Genomic DNA, 13,568 nt, shown 5'->3' with positions numbered 1-13,568 from the left:
CCTCATTAGCACATTATCTTGATACTTACAGGACAATGATTAGCACATTACCTTTAATACTTTGCAGGACAATGACTCAGCTCAAACCTAACCCCCTACTGACTATATATTACTCTTCCTACACACTTGACACTGAGAGACACTGTCCTGCAGTGTTACTCCTCTGAAGATGCCTGCCACAGCTGCTGGCGAAACGTCAGGAAAGAAAATACCAAGACCACGGTCACACAGCCCGGATAACCTACAAGAATCAGTATTGTCTACTCAGACCGGCAGCGGCTCTCCAGGGTCTCAGGCAGAGGTTTTTCACATCACCTGCTTGCCTAGTCCCTTCAACTGGACATACCAGAAATTGAACCGGGGACCTTTTGCATTAGGGTTGCCAGGTCCCTCTTCGCCACCGGCGGGAGATTTTTGGGGCAGGGAGGGACTTCAATGCCATCGAGTCCAATGGCTGAAGCGGCCGTTTTCTCCCGGTGAACTGATCTCTATTGGCTGGAGATCAGCTGTAATAGCAGGAGACCTCCAGCCACTACCTGGAGGTTGGAGAACCAAAACAGCACAGAAACAATATAAGAAATGCTTAATTTTATAAGTGAGTAAAGTGCAAAAGTGACAATAAATATATACAATATAATACAACAAGATACAGGTAAATAATATATCTCAATCCAGCATGTCAAGGACTTGGAAACCTCTCAAGACCATTCAGATGTAAGTCCAATAAATCCAGTAGTTATATAGGAAGAATATTTCCTTTATGGGGATCAGTTGTATGTCTTTTCAGACTATATTTCAGTACGCTGGAAATCAAGCAACATTTGCAAAGCCACAATACCTGGAGGTTGGCAACCCTATTCTGCATGCCAAGCAGCTGCTCTACCACTGAGCCACAGTCCCTCCCCCAAGGCCAGAGATGCACTCTGCGTGTAGTCGAGAGGCACTGCCCTGGTCGTAATTTTGCACGCTCTGGGGTTGAAAAATGCTGCAACGGAGCCCCCAGCTCAAAGTCAGCCTGCGTTGGGGGTGGATATACTGGCGGTGCTGGAATGAAGGAGCTTTGAGCGGGGGGGGGGGGGGAGAAGCAGATGACACATTCACACATTACTCAAATGGAGAACACACACAGGTTTTCGAATCCCACGGGGCGGAGGAGACGGGATAAGAATATGCAGGGAAGAAAAGGAAAGGGGAGTTCCCCGGCACAGGGAAACAGCACCCGTTGCTCTGGTAACCATAGCAACGGCCAGGCAACCTCAGGGCTTCGGCCTGCTCAGCCTGGAAGCCTCTCCCCCCCCCCTTTTTACAGTGGCTTTTTTTTTTGGCCATGCAGGGCCGGGGGCTTCCCCATGAACAGTGTCACGCCGGCCTTGGCATTTGAATGGGGGGGGGAGAAGCAGAAGGCTCTGATTAGCCCCCCCACCTCCTTTTACTAACACAGATGCCAGGCGAAGGCGCACACCTCAACTGGAAGGAGGGAAGGGCCGGATCTGGTTTCCATAGCAGCCATCGCTAGGCACCACAACCTGACTCCCAGCTGGCAAAAGCCGGGGCGAGCAGGAGTCCTGCTCGGGTTGCCAACTTCCAGGTGGGACCTGGAAATCTCCCAGAATTATTATATGCTTCTTACTATACTAATCCATCTTTTATTAGGGAGATTTAATATTTTTCTTCCTTTTTTTTAAATCTTTTTGTCTTTTTTCTCCTTCTTATATGATGTTATTAATTGAATTCTTTTTTTTGGTTATAGAAAATATAATAATTAAGTGATTAATGATTATTAACAATGGTATTAGGGTTAGAAATTTATGCAAAAGAGATTACAAGCCTATTGCAGGATGGAGGGAGAAGCAGGGGAAGTCAATTTTTTTTCCTATTCAATATATGTTATTGTTAAACCTTTTTATTAATAATTTTGGGAAATAATAAAAATTTTATATAAAATAAATAAATCTCCCAGAATTAGAACTGGCCTCCAGGCTGCAGGGGCCACTTCCTCTGGAGCAGTGGTTCCCAACCTTTTTTTGACCAGGGACCACTAGGCCTTTTTTGTTTGGTGCAGGGACCCCAAGGTTCAAAATAAAAATTCAGAGAATTTGAAAATAAACTTTAATCATAACTGTTAGTTAAACATTAAACTTAGAATAATATTTGAATATATATTTTTATAATAGAGAACTTTTAATTGACAATATTAATTTATTATGGGTTTATAAGTTTGTTTTGCGGACCTTAATTTAGTTCTCGCGGACCCCTGGGGGTCCACGGACCCCTGGTTGGGAACTAGTGCTCTGGAGAGAACGGCTGCTCAGGAAGGTTGACTCTGCGGCACCATACCCCACGGGGATCCTTCCCCTCCCTAAACCCCATCGTCCCCAGAATCCACCCCACAAATCTCCAGGAATTTTTCAACCCAGAGTTGGCAACCCTATGTCAGAGAACTGGTGTGTCTCAATGGTTGGGCTGCCTCTCGGCAATGAAATCCAACAGGTGAAGCCTTCCATGTTTACTGGATCTCCGTGCTGGAATTAGATTTGTTCTGATCCAGCAAGGCGGTTCTCGTATTATTATTATTTTTTAAAAAATGTTTTAAGGATCAACCCTACCACATGCACTTCTCTGACACTCACGCACCGCTTCTAACTCCCCCCACCAAAAAACCAATCCTCATAATACTTATTAGCCGGGTTGCCCCAAAAGGAAGGCGGTTTACAATGAGATCGAAACCAGACACACACAAAATGCATTCTAGAAAGAGCTTTAAAAAATCAATAAGCAATCAAGTTGGTAAAAGGAGCGAAATAAGCAGCAGCGTAACATACACACACGCAAACGCAAACGCACATACGGTCAAACAACTTAGCAAGAATGGCAAGCCGAGCTGGCTTTATCGACCAATTTAACAGCAAAAGAAAGAGAGGGCACGCTACAGAATTCGCAAAATGCCTGGGCAAATCAGAAGGGTTTCATCTGGTGGGAGAAGGAGGAGGAGGAGGAAGAGAAGAGTTGGTTTTTATATGCCAACTTTCTCTACCACTTAAGGAAGAATCAAACCTTCCCTTCCCCTCCTCACAGCAGACACCCCGTGAGGTAGGTGGGGCTGAGAGAGCTGTGACTAGCCCAAGATCACCCAGCTGGCTTCGTGTGTAGGGATGGGGAAACCAACCTGGTTCACCAGATTAGCCTCCGCCGCTCATGTGGAGGAGTCGGGAATCAAACCCAGTTCCCCAGATCAGAGTCCACCACTCCAAACCACCGCTCTTAACCACTACACCACGCTAGGTGCCAGGTACTACAGGGAGGGGTCCATACATCTATTTGTAAGAAAGACCCAACATGCGTTCATGTTACAAATGAAACCGGGGACCAGTCCCTAGTAAATGTGTGGTTTCAATCACACGTTCATCTGTACACATGTTTGAATGTAACATGTGAATTACCCAACACAAGTACAAAGGAAAAAAATCAAGTGTTGTATGTAGTACACGGATTATACTTGTGTTCACTGTAACTTGCGAACTGGGCTTCTGGTTGCTGGCCTTAATGGGAGCAACCTAGGGTTGCCAACTGCCAGGTAGTAGCAGGAGATGTCCTGCTAATTCAACTAATCTCCAGCCGACAGAGATCAGATCACCTGGAGAAAAATGGCTGCTGTGGCAATTGAACTCTATGGCATTGAAGCCCCTCCCCAAACCCCACCCTCCTCAAGCTCCATCCCCAAAATCTCCCGCAGGTGGCAAAGAGGGACCTGGCAACCCTAGAGCAACACCCCCCCCCCCAAGTGGGCTCAGCACAAGTAGGAAGATCTTAGGTTCAAGTCCTGACATCTGCACTTAAAGCAAACAGGAGATATTGGGAAAGGCTGTTTCCCTGACAATCAGAGCAGACAGTACCAAGCTTCACAGACCAATCATCTGACTTGGTAAAGGGCAGCTCCAAAGATCATTCCCATGTCAATTACAACCTGATTTTTCCCCTAATGTCCAACCATTGGGGTAATTCACACGTTTAACCACCGAGGCAGCCCTGTCTCACTGAAAGACGCCCTGGCTTTCACACAAGTCGGTACCTGATAAAGATACCAACTTGTACCTGATACAGGTACCAAACCATACTAGCTTTCTCCATGCCCAAACCTTTCATCCGTATCCAAAAAGGGACCCGGTCCCACAACTGGGTTCCAGAAGCATGAGGACGTACCTGAACTTCTCGGGTGTGGTAGGCGATGATGAGGCCCAGCAAAATGACAGTGGAGAGGCTGATAAGGCATTTCAGTGCCAGAGAGAACATGGAACCCTGTGCGGGGGAGAAGGAGAGGACAGGTTATCCGTGCCAGTTTTATTTATGGAGTTCAGAAGCCCTGCGTCCTAGCGTTTCCAAGCAGCATGCAAGCCCCCCAGATATACATAAAACCGTAATAATCTAATTAAGCAGAAAACGAAATTAAGCAGTGCTGCAGTCAAAAGCTCTGCTCACGTCCTGAGTTCGATCCCGACGGAAGTCGGTTTCAGAGAGCCGGCTCAAGGTCGACTCAGCTTTCCATCCTTCCAAGGTCCGTACAATAAGTACCCACCTTGCTGGGGGTAAAGTGTAGACGATTGGGGAAGGCAATGGCAAACCACCCCGTAAACACGGTCTGCCTAGTAAATATCGGGATGTGACGTCACCCCGTGGGTCAGGAATGACCCGGTGCTTGCACAGGGGACTACCTTGACCTTTTAAAGCAGAAAACAGGGAAGGAGCAAGGGAAATAAAAACCGCCACCCAGAGGCCAGAAAATTAGTATGTTGCCAAGAGGAACAAAACCGGCTTCCGCCTCTCTGCCTGCCTACATATATTTATCCATTTATTTATTTAAAACATTTCATAGCCGCCTTTCTCCCTTACGGAGCTCAAGGTGGCTTACAACATAAGACTATAATGTGTGTGTGTGTGTAAAGTGCCGTCAAGTCGCAGCCAATGTACGGCGACCCCTTCTGGGGTTTTCATGGCAAGAGACTAGCAGACGTGGTTTGCCAGTGCCTTCCTCTGCCCAGCAACCCTGGTATTCCTTGGTGGTCTCCCATCCAAATACTAACCAGGGCTGACCCTGCTTAGCTTCTAAGATCTGACGAGCTCAGGCTAGCCTGGGCCATCCAGGTCAGGGCGAGACTATAATACGTGCAATACAATAAAAGAAAAACCCAATTTAAAACCACAATTCAGGGCTGCAGTCCTAAATAACACGGTCTGCAGCTGCCTCCTAAAGATTGAAAGTGAGGGGGCCACGAGCGCCTCCCTGGGAAGGTTGTTCCGTAATTGTGGGGCTGCCACTGAAAAGGCCCTCTCTCGTATAAACCACCAAATGTGAACTGCTTTGATGGGACAGTCAGGAAGGCCTCTCCCTGTGATCTTAATTCACGAGGAGGAACATATGGGAGAAGATGGTCCTTCAGATACTCCAGTCCCAAGGCATGTAGGGTTTTAAATTCCAAAACCGACACCTTGCATGAGGCTCAGGAGTGGATCTGTAGCTAGTGTGATTGCTGTAATATAAGGGTCACATGGTTCCCATAGCCAGCCCTGAGCAGCAGTCTAGCCACAGAGTTCAGCTCTAGCTGCAGCCTTCGAACACTCTTCAAGGATGGCTCCAAGTACAGCCCATTGCAACAGTCCAGTCTAGATGTAACTAAGAGAGGAAGCCAGGCAAACTGCACACCGGTGCCCCAACTACAAAGGCCCGGCTCTTGTAAACTCATAGCATTGATTCATAGGGTCGCCATGAGTCGGAAGCGACTTGACGGCACTTCACACACACACACACAATGCACAGCTAGGCCCCAAGATATCCAAGACACAGGTCATCCAGTGCTTTATAGATCAATCTTCAGTTGATCCTAGAAACATATTTTTAGTCACTACGGGCATGATCCGGAGTTGGGTCCTACTAATTTCTCCACCACCACAAAAAAAAGAAAAGACCACCAAAAAGGCCATGCGAGGGAATCACAGCAGACACATGAAAATGGTGTATTGGCATTGAGGAATCAGGCAAGATCAATAGAAAAAAGCTGGCAGGATCCAACCTGCAGTTCTTCTCGTCCACTCCCAACACTGCATTTTTTACCAGACACAGCTTCCGGGCTGTCTTCAAGGGCAGAACCATTGAGAGAACATTGTAGTAGTCCAAGACACAGTCAGAAAAATGGAGATAAGATAGGAAATTTCTTTGGTGAGGATATGCAGCGCATGTGTGTGGGGATGGGGAGGGGCTGCAGTAAATCACAGACTGTTCAAATTGAAACTTTGCAGGGAGGCTAGGGAAGAATCAGCCCTTCCAGAGGGGAAAAGTTCATCTGGTAGTTTTGCTTTATTTTACAGCATTTTTTAAAAAAAGAAATGTGCTGTAAGGCAGAATTGCCGATTGCAATAAATTGATTACATCAAATCCCACAGCAAGCAAATAACACAATTAGGCCCAGGCCAAGTGAGAAGCCGGTTGTTTTCCTGCAGGCTCTTGTATAGCTAATAGCTGCAGATGTTCTTTTAATGAGCACGGAGGGCCAGAAGATACTTGGGCAGAACAGTAACATGGTTTTGTGTTTTGGATCTGGCCTGAGGAGGCGGACGGACAGATCCTGCATTTTGTAGCCAACCGGCAGGCGAGAAGCATCTATGGGGTACTGCAAGGCTACACAACCAGTCTGGGGAGAAGAAGAATAAGAGTTAGTTTTTATATGCCGACTTTCTCCACCACTTAAGGAAGAATCAAACCGGCTTACAACCACCTTCCCTTCCCCACAACAGAGGAGGGAAGGTGGGGCTGAGAGAGCTCTTAAGAGAGCTGTGACTAGCCCAAGGCCACCCAGCTGGCTTCATGTGGAAGAGTGAGGAAACCAACCTGGTTCACCGGATTAGCCTCCACCGATCATGTGGAGGAGTGGGGAACAAAACCCGGTTCTCCAGAGTCCACCGTTCCTAACCACCGCTCTTAACCACTACACCACGCTGGCTCTCAGTAGTTGCCTGCACGCTTCCCTCCTGCTCAACTTGTACACTACGATGGGACACATTTATTGCCCCAAGTACCCCAAACCTGCAGTGCTCTCGGAGACACACGGCGCAACCAGCTAGCCCTGGGTCTAACCTACAAATGCGGGCAAGAGCAGGGAACCACGAATCCAAACAGCCAAGAGTTTAACGGGGATTTTATTTTAATGGGTCGGTTTCCAAGCATCACAAAAGGATGTAAACTGCGGGTTTTTTTGTCTTGATAGAGAAGAAACCCAAACTTTCAAAAGCTGTCAGGCGGTTCATTCATATTCATTTACTGAGTGTTTATCTTTGACGGCTTTTTGTTTTTAATGGTAATGGTTTCATTGGTTGCCCACGGTAGGCGCTCTCTCATATATTCATTAATTTCAGGCTATTACTTTGGTAATAACTGTCTTTCTTGTGCTAGTATGTAGACTGGCTGTTCTCCTGGTCTATTTTTCTTTTTCAATGTGCATTTTTTGGGAGGGGGACACACAGGTTTTTTAACGATATGAAAAAGAATCAGTGTGTGCTGTTGGGGTCCCCCCCCCTGTGTGATTTCTACTGCTATCTATAATCTGCATTTATTTATTTCATAGAATCATAGAGTTGGAAGGGACCACCAGGGTCATCTAGTCCAACCCCCTGCACAAGGCAGAAAATTCACAACTACCTCCCCGCCCACCCCCAGTGACCCCTACTCCATGCCCAGATGGCCAAGGTGCCCTCCCTCTCATCATATGCCTAAGATCACAGAATCAGCATTGCTGACAGATGGCCATCTAGCCTCTGCTTAAAAACTTCCAGGGAAGGAGAGCTGACCACCTCCCAAGGAAGCCTGTTCTACTGAGGAACCGCTCTAACTTGTTAGAAAATTCTTCCTAAAGTCTAGACGGAAACTCTTTCGATTTAATTTCAACCCGCTGGTTCTGGTCCAACTCAGAACCCTCCTCTCTATGGCAGCCCTTCAAGTACTTGAAGATGGTTATCCTATCCCCTCTTAGTCTTCTCCTCTTCAGGCTGAACATACCCAGCTCCTTCAACCTTTCCTCATAGAACTTGGTTTTTAATTAATTTGTACCCTGCCTTTCTCCCCAATGGGGAACCAAAGCTGCTTACATCAATCTCCTCTCCTCCCTTTTATTCTCACAACAACCCTGCGAGGTAGGTTAGGCTGAGAGAGTGTGGAGAAAGGCACTCTGTACTTGCTCAGAAGCACCTACTGTTTTTTTTATTTAAAAGCACTCTGCATCAGAGGGTAAAGGCCTTCTTTTCATGCTCAGAGACATGACCTCTCATCTATTTTTATGCTGAGGATCTTCAGGAGGCTCTGCAAAGCCTGCTTGGTTGAATGCGGGGGGCTGAATGGCAGGTGTCTTTGAGGGGGGAAGGAGAAGGGCAAAGATTTGGGCTTTGTTGTTTTATTCTGCCTTTAACTGGAAATGTTTTTAACTATTATCATAAGCCATCTTGAACCACAACAAAAGGCGGGGTACAAATGTTTTAATAAATAAATAATATTACCATCCTACCTATCCTAATCCTAGAGACAGCACTGCTTAGTGGTGACAGCATCAGACTAGAATCAGGAGATCCAGGTTCAAATCCCCACTCCGCCCTGTAAGCTCATTGGCCAGTAACTCTTTCTCATCCTAACCTACCTCACAGGACTGTTGTCATCAGAATAAAACTGGAAATGCTGTAATCCACTTTGGGTCTACTTTGGGGGATGAAAAGCAAGATATAAATAACTAAATGAATAAATAATCTAACAACTGCAACAGAAGCAGAGAGACAGCAGATGGTGCAATAGGGGGAAGCAGATAAAAGGAGGCATTTCTTCACACAACACATAGTTACATTGTGGAACTCCCTGCCCCAAGACGTGGCGATGGCTGCCAACTTGGAAGGCCGCTAATGAGGATCAACAGTGGCACCTCGCTGAGCAGTCCCACCCCGCTTCCCCTCCCCTCTGGAGCAGCTGTGCATTCAAATGCCAAGGGGGGATACCAGTTTTCTTAGCTTGGCGCGGCTCCTATGTCAACATGTTCATGGAGGAAAGGAGTATTCATGGCCACTAGCAAAAATGGATCCACTAGTCATGCTGCATACCTATTCTCTCCAGGATCAGAGGAGCAGGCCTATAATATTGGGTGCTGTGGAACACAGGCAGGATGGTGCTGCTGCAGTCGTCTTGTTTATGGGATTCCTGGAGGTACCTGGTTGGCCACTGTGTGAACAGACTGTTGGACTTGATGGCCTCGGTCTGATCCAGCATGGCCTTTTTTATGTTCTTATGTTAAGCGACACCAGCTGAATTTTTGCCTGCCACGCCACTGTTAAAGGCACAGGACACAGGAGCCGCACCAAGCTAAGAAAACTGGTATCTCCCCTTGGCATTTGAATACACAGCTGCTCCGGAGGGGAGGGGAAGTGGGATGGGACCGCTCAGCGAGGTGCCACTGTTGATCCTCATTAGCGGCCGTTGATTTCCCAATTGAAGAATAGAGAAATTAGCCCTCTGCTGGAGCAGACTCCCTCTTTCACAATAAAGAGCATTAAAATCACATTACGCTTAGCGCCACCCAGAGAACCACCCCTCTCCTTCCCTACTCTCCAGGCACAGAGCAGAAGATATATTTCTCTTTCTAGGCCTGGGCAAAAACCCAATTAGGGTCTCTAGATGGCTGGAAGAAGAGTTGGTTTTTATATGGCGACTTTCTCTACCACTTAAGGAAGACTCAAACTGGCTTACCATCACCTTCCCTTTGCCTTCCTCACAGCAGACACCCTGTGACATAGGTGGGGCTGAGAGAGTGTGACTAGCCCAAGGTCACCCAGCCGGCTTCACCTGGAGGAGTGGGGAAACCAATCCAGTTCACCAGACCCTCCCCAGATTTGCCAGGCTTTGGCCCCCCAGATACAAACCAGGACCATTTTGTGATTGATGAAGATCTTTCCCACACCATTCTTTCTTTATGAAATGAAGCCAATTTACCTGAGCCATGGTCCCACCCCAAAACACATGTAAATCACATGGGATGGGGCTGTGGCTCAGTGGTAGAGCATCTGCTTTGTATGCAGAAGGTCCCAGGTTCAATCCCCAGCATCTCCACTTAAAGGGACTAGGCAAGTAGGTGATGCTTAAGACCTTAGCCTGAGGCCCCAGAGAGCCGCTGCGGGTCTGAGTAGACAATACTGACTTTGATGGACCCCCGGGGGGTCTGGTTCAGTAGCAGGCAGCTTCATGTGTTCGTGTGACCTAAACCCCAAAACTTGTAATTGGTTCCATTGCAAAGATTACATATTTGCACAAAGTTCAGATTTCGTCTTAAAACCAAGCGATTCGTAAAAGAGAAGCATGTTCAAGCCCAAACATTATACTGCCTAATTTAAAAAAAAACAACTGATTCAAATTTTTTTTGAAAAGGGTTGAATTGTTATCTACTCTGATCCTCCCTTCCTGTATAGAATGGGGTCATAGGTGGTGGTGAGGAGACTTCAAACAGATCCAAAAGCGTAGCGGAGCATAAACTGACCCCCCCGCAAGGGGCAAAGAGCATCAAAAGATCACAATACGCAGACGGAAGAATGCCGCCTGGCATTCCCACAGGGAGGGTGCCGCTGAGCCCAGCCCTGGTGGAAGGGAATTCTCTCTGCCCGCCTCTGCTCACAGCTGTTAATCCCCACCCCACCCCGCCCACGCAAGGGGCACTCTTGCCAACCGGCTCCGATTTCCTTCGCACAATAGGGGGGGTTGGAGAACGAGGATGTTCCGCAGCGTTCTTCCAGCTGTCCGAGATTCCCAACCCCTCTCCGAAGCAGACAGGTTGCCCCCAGCCTCACCCGCAGAGAAAGAGGGCGGCGGTAGGGGATTTCCTCTGCTCTCCCACCCCCCACTGAACTTGGTGATCCGGGACCCAGCAGAAGGGGATGCCTATTTGTTTCAAGAGAAGAGGACGCGTGACAGACGTCCTCCTGGATCAGAACTGGCACTGCCAGGACAGGAGGACCTCTGCCCGCCTGGCGCCCGCTTGCCCACAGAGAATATATTCTCAGACCGAAAGAAGGTCACACTGGCAGGCCTAGAAGACTCTATGTGACGAGAGGAGCGGCATAAGTTGGATCTTTGAAAGGGCTGCGTGTTCCCGTGATGGCATTCTGTCCTCCAGTGGGGTTGCCAACTGGCCAGGGGAGGAAAAAAATGCCCATTTAATAAGGACTTAATGTAATGTTGTTTAACAGGTTATGTTTACGTCCAAGCCATGAAAGAGTTTGGCTACCCGTTTCCAAGCATTAGCTTCTATTAAAAGGACGAGATTTTTTCTCCAGGCCTGTTGGAAACCCTTGTAGGTGAGCAATTGTTTAGAAGTCTCAGTTCAAGTCCAGAGACACCTTAGAGACTGACAAGATTTTCTTGTCGGTCTCTAAGGTGCTAAATGGACTCGAACTTTGCTCTTTCACTGCAAACCAACACAGCAACCCTCTGAAACTGTTTAGAAGTCTGACATTCTTCATCCTACCCCTTTATTATTATTAGCGATTTCCTTCATTTATGGCCTGCCTTTTTCCCCAACGGGGACCCAAAGCTGCTGACGTCATTCTCCACGTCTCTGTGTTAACCTCACAACAACCCTGTGAGGAAGGCTGGAGGGTGAGGCGGTGAGGCCCAAGTGGAGCCGTGGCTCAGCAGCAAAGAACCTGCTTTGCACACTTAATGCCCACCTTTCCTTTCAAAAGTTGAAAACATGTTCCACTGGACCAGCCTTCCATCCCATTGGCAAGGTCAGAGCGGGACAGGTAGAGGGCCAGCTGGCAGGCTCAGTGTAGGTGATAAAACACTGTCTTTGCCAGCTTGGATACCTGTTTGTCCAGGGGAAGGGAAGAATCAAGCCATACTCTTAAACTCCTAACCGAGGCCACTGCGGAAAGCAGGACTCCATCAAGTGTGGGTGTGGGGGGGAGGTTGTTGTTAATTTCCTGCACTGTGCAGGGGGTTGGACTAGATGACCTTAGGGGTACCTTCCAATTCTATAATTCTATTAGTCTAAGTACAAGTTGGTACCTAGTACCTTATTCAGGCTTCCTTGTCCCTGTTTTCTGAATCCAACTATAAATATCAATGACACTTAAAACTCCATAAGAACATAAGAAAAGCCATGCTGGATCAGACCAAGACCCATCAAGTCCAGCAGTCTGTTCACACACTGGCCAACCAGGGGCCTCTAGGAAGCCCACAAACAAGACCGCTGCAGCTTTAGGTAGGATTCAAACTCAGGTAGGGAGCAGAGCTTTTGCCTGCAGTACTGCAGCTTACCACTCTGCGCCACGGGGTTCCCAAACAAGCTTAGGGCCATCCCAAATCACACCTTCCCAGACTTGGGGGATGGTAACCTGCCACAAGACACAGATGGTTCCCAACCCAAAATCAAACCAAGAGGTGTCCCACATCGCCATTTAGCACATTATCAAGACAATTCAATGGGATTTCTGGGGGACTCTGACCTGGAGAACCTGTCTTCTCGTAATGTGATCTGGAGAACCAGGTTTGATTTCCCGCTCTTCCACGTGAAGCCTTCGGGGTGACCTTGAGCTCTTCAAAATTCTCTCTGAACTCTCTCAGCCCCACCAACCTCACAAGGGTGCCTGTTGTGGGGAGGGGAAGGGGAGGCAATTGTAAGCCGCTTTGAGACTCCTTAAAGGTAGAGAAAAGCGAGGTATACAAGCCAACTCTTCTTCTTCTTGCCGTCATCAATATTTGAGGTTGGGTTTGTGAGGCTCTGGACATTAAATCCAGCATGCATACATCTCTTTGAGCTTCATGAGGAGGGGGGATACATGGTGCACATGAGGAAGGGGGATACATGGTACATGAACCAGTGTGGTTACAGCAGGGGTGTCAAACATAACACGGGCCGGATTCGGCCCCTTGGGAGCTCTGATCTGGCCTGCGAGCCAGTCGAGGCAGCCACCCCCACGGTCCCAATCTGGGCTGACGGGGCATGGCCCGGCCCGATCAAATGACATTTATGTCATATCTGGCCCTCGCAACAACTGAGTTTAACACCCCTGGGTTACAGTGTAGGACTAGGATCTGGGAAATCTGGGTTCAAATGCCCATTCTGCCATGGAAGCAGGCTGGGTGACCTTGGGCCTGTCATCCACTCTCAGCCTAACCTACCTCGTAGGGTCGTTGTGCGGATAAAATGAAGAAGGTGCCAACGTGGTAAGTCACTTTGAGTCGTCGTGAGGGTGAAAAGCAGGATGGGGTTGATATAAAAATAATATTCCAAATATGTGCACCCCTGCCCTTCCGCTGACCGATCCTCAAGGTGATCCGCACACGACAAATTAAAAGCAAACACCGAAACCCCAGCTCAGCAAGTCCTCGGCTGTTGGCAGAGCTCGAAGTGCCCTTCCCTTTAACAAATAAATTAAAATACAACCAGACGGGGCTGGCTCCTCAACGTGAGTTCCATCCTCTTCATTACTGTCATATGGAACAACGAGTTTAAAACATTTTCGTAGCTGGTCTGTTGTGTACTTGGCACGAT

At 47.9% G+C, this 13,568-nt stretch overlaps 1 protein-coding gene and 1 non-coding gene across 2 annotated transcripts in view; one reads left to right on the top strand and one right to left on the bottom strand.

Annotated features, from left to right (window-relative positions):
* Nucleotides 1-13,568, bottom strand: part of KCNN3 (potassium calcium-activated channel subfamily N member 3) — a 138,696-nt gene that overhangs the window by 110,101 nt on the left and 15,027 nt on the right. The window contains exon 2 of the mRNA XM_056853503.1: nucleotides 4,201-4,296. Coding sequence (XP_056709481.1) covers nucleotides 4,201-4,296 — 96 coding nt within the window. The remainder of the gene's footprint in view (nucleotides 1-4,200; nucleotides 4,297-13,568) is intronic.
* TRNAT-UGU (transfer RNA threonine (anticodon UGU)) lies at nucleotides 10,058-10,129 on the top strand. Its single transcript has one exon. It is a non-coding gene; the product is annotated as a tRNA-Thr (tRNA).

Source organism: Euleptes europaea, chromosome 7, assembly GCF_029931775.1.
Source record: "Euleptes europaea isolate rEulEur1 chromosome 7, rEulEur1.hap1, whole genome shotgun sequence".
In the NCBI taxonomy this organism is placed as follows: domain Eukaryota; kingdom Metazoa; phylum Chordata; class Lepidosauria; order Squamata; family Sphaerodactylidae; genus Euleptes; species Euleptes europaea.
This window is presented reverse-complemented; position numbering and strand designations above follow the sequence as displayed.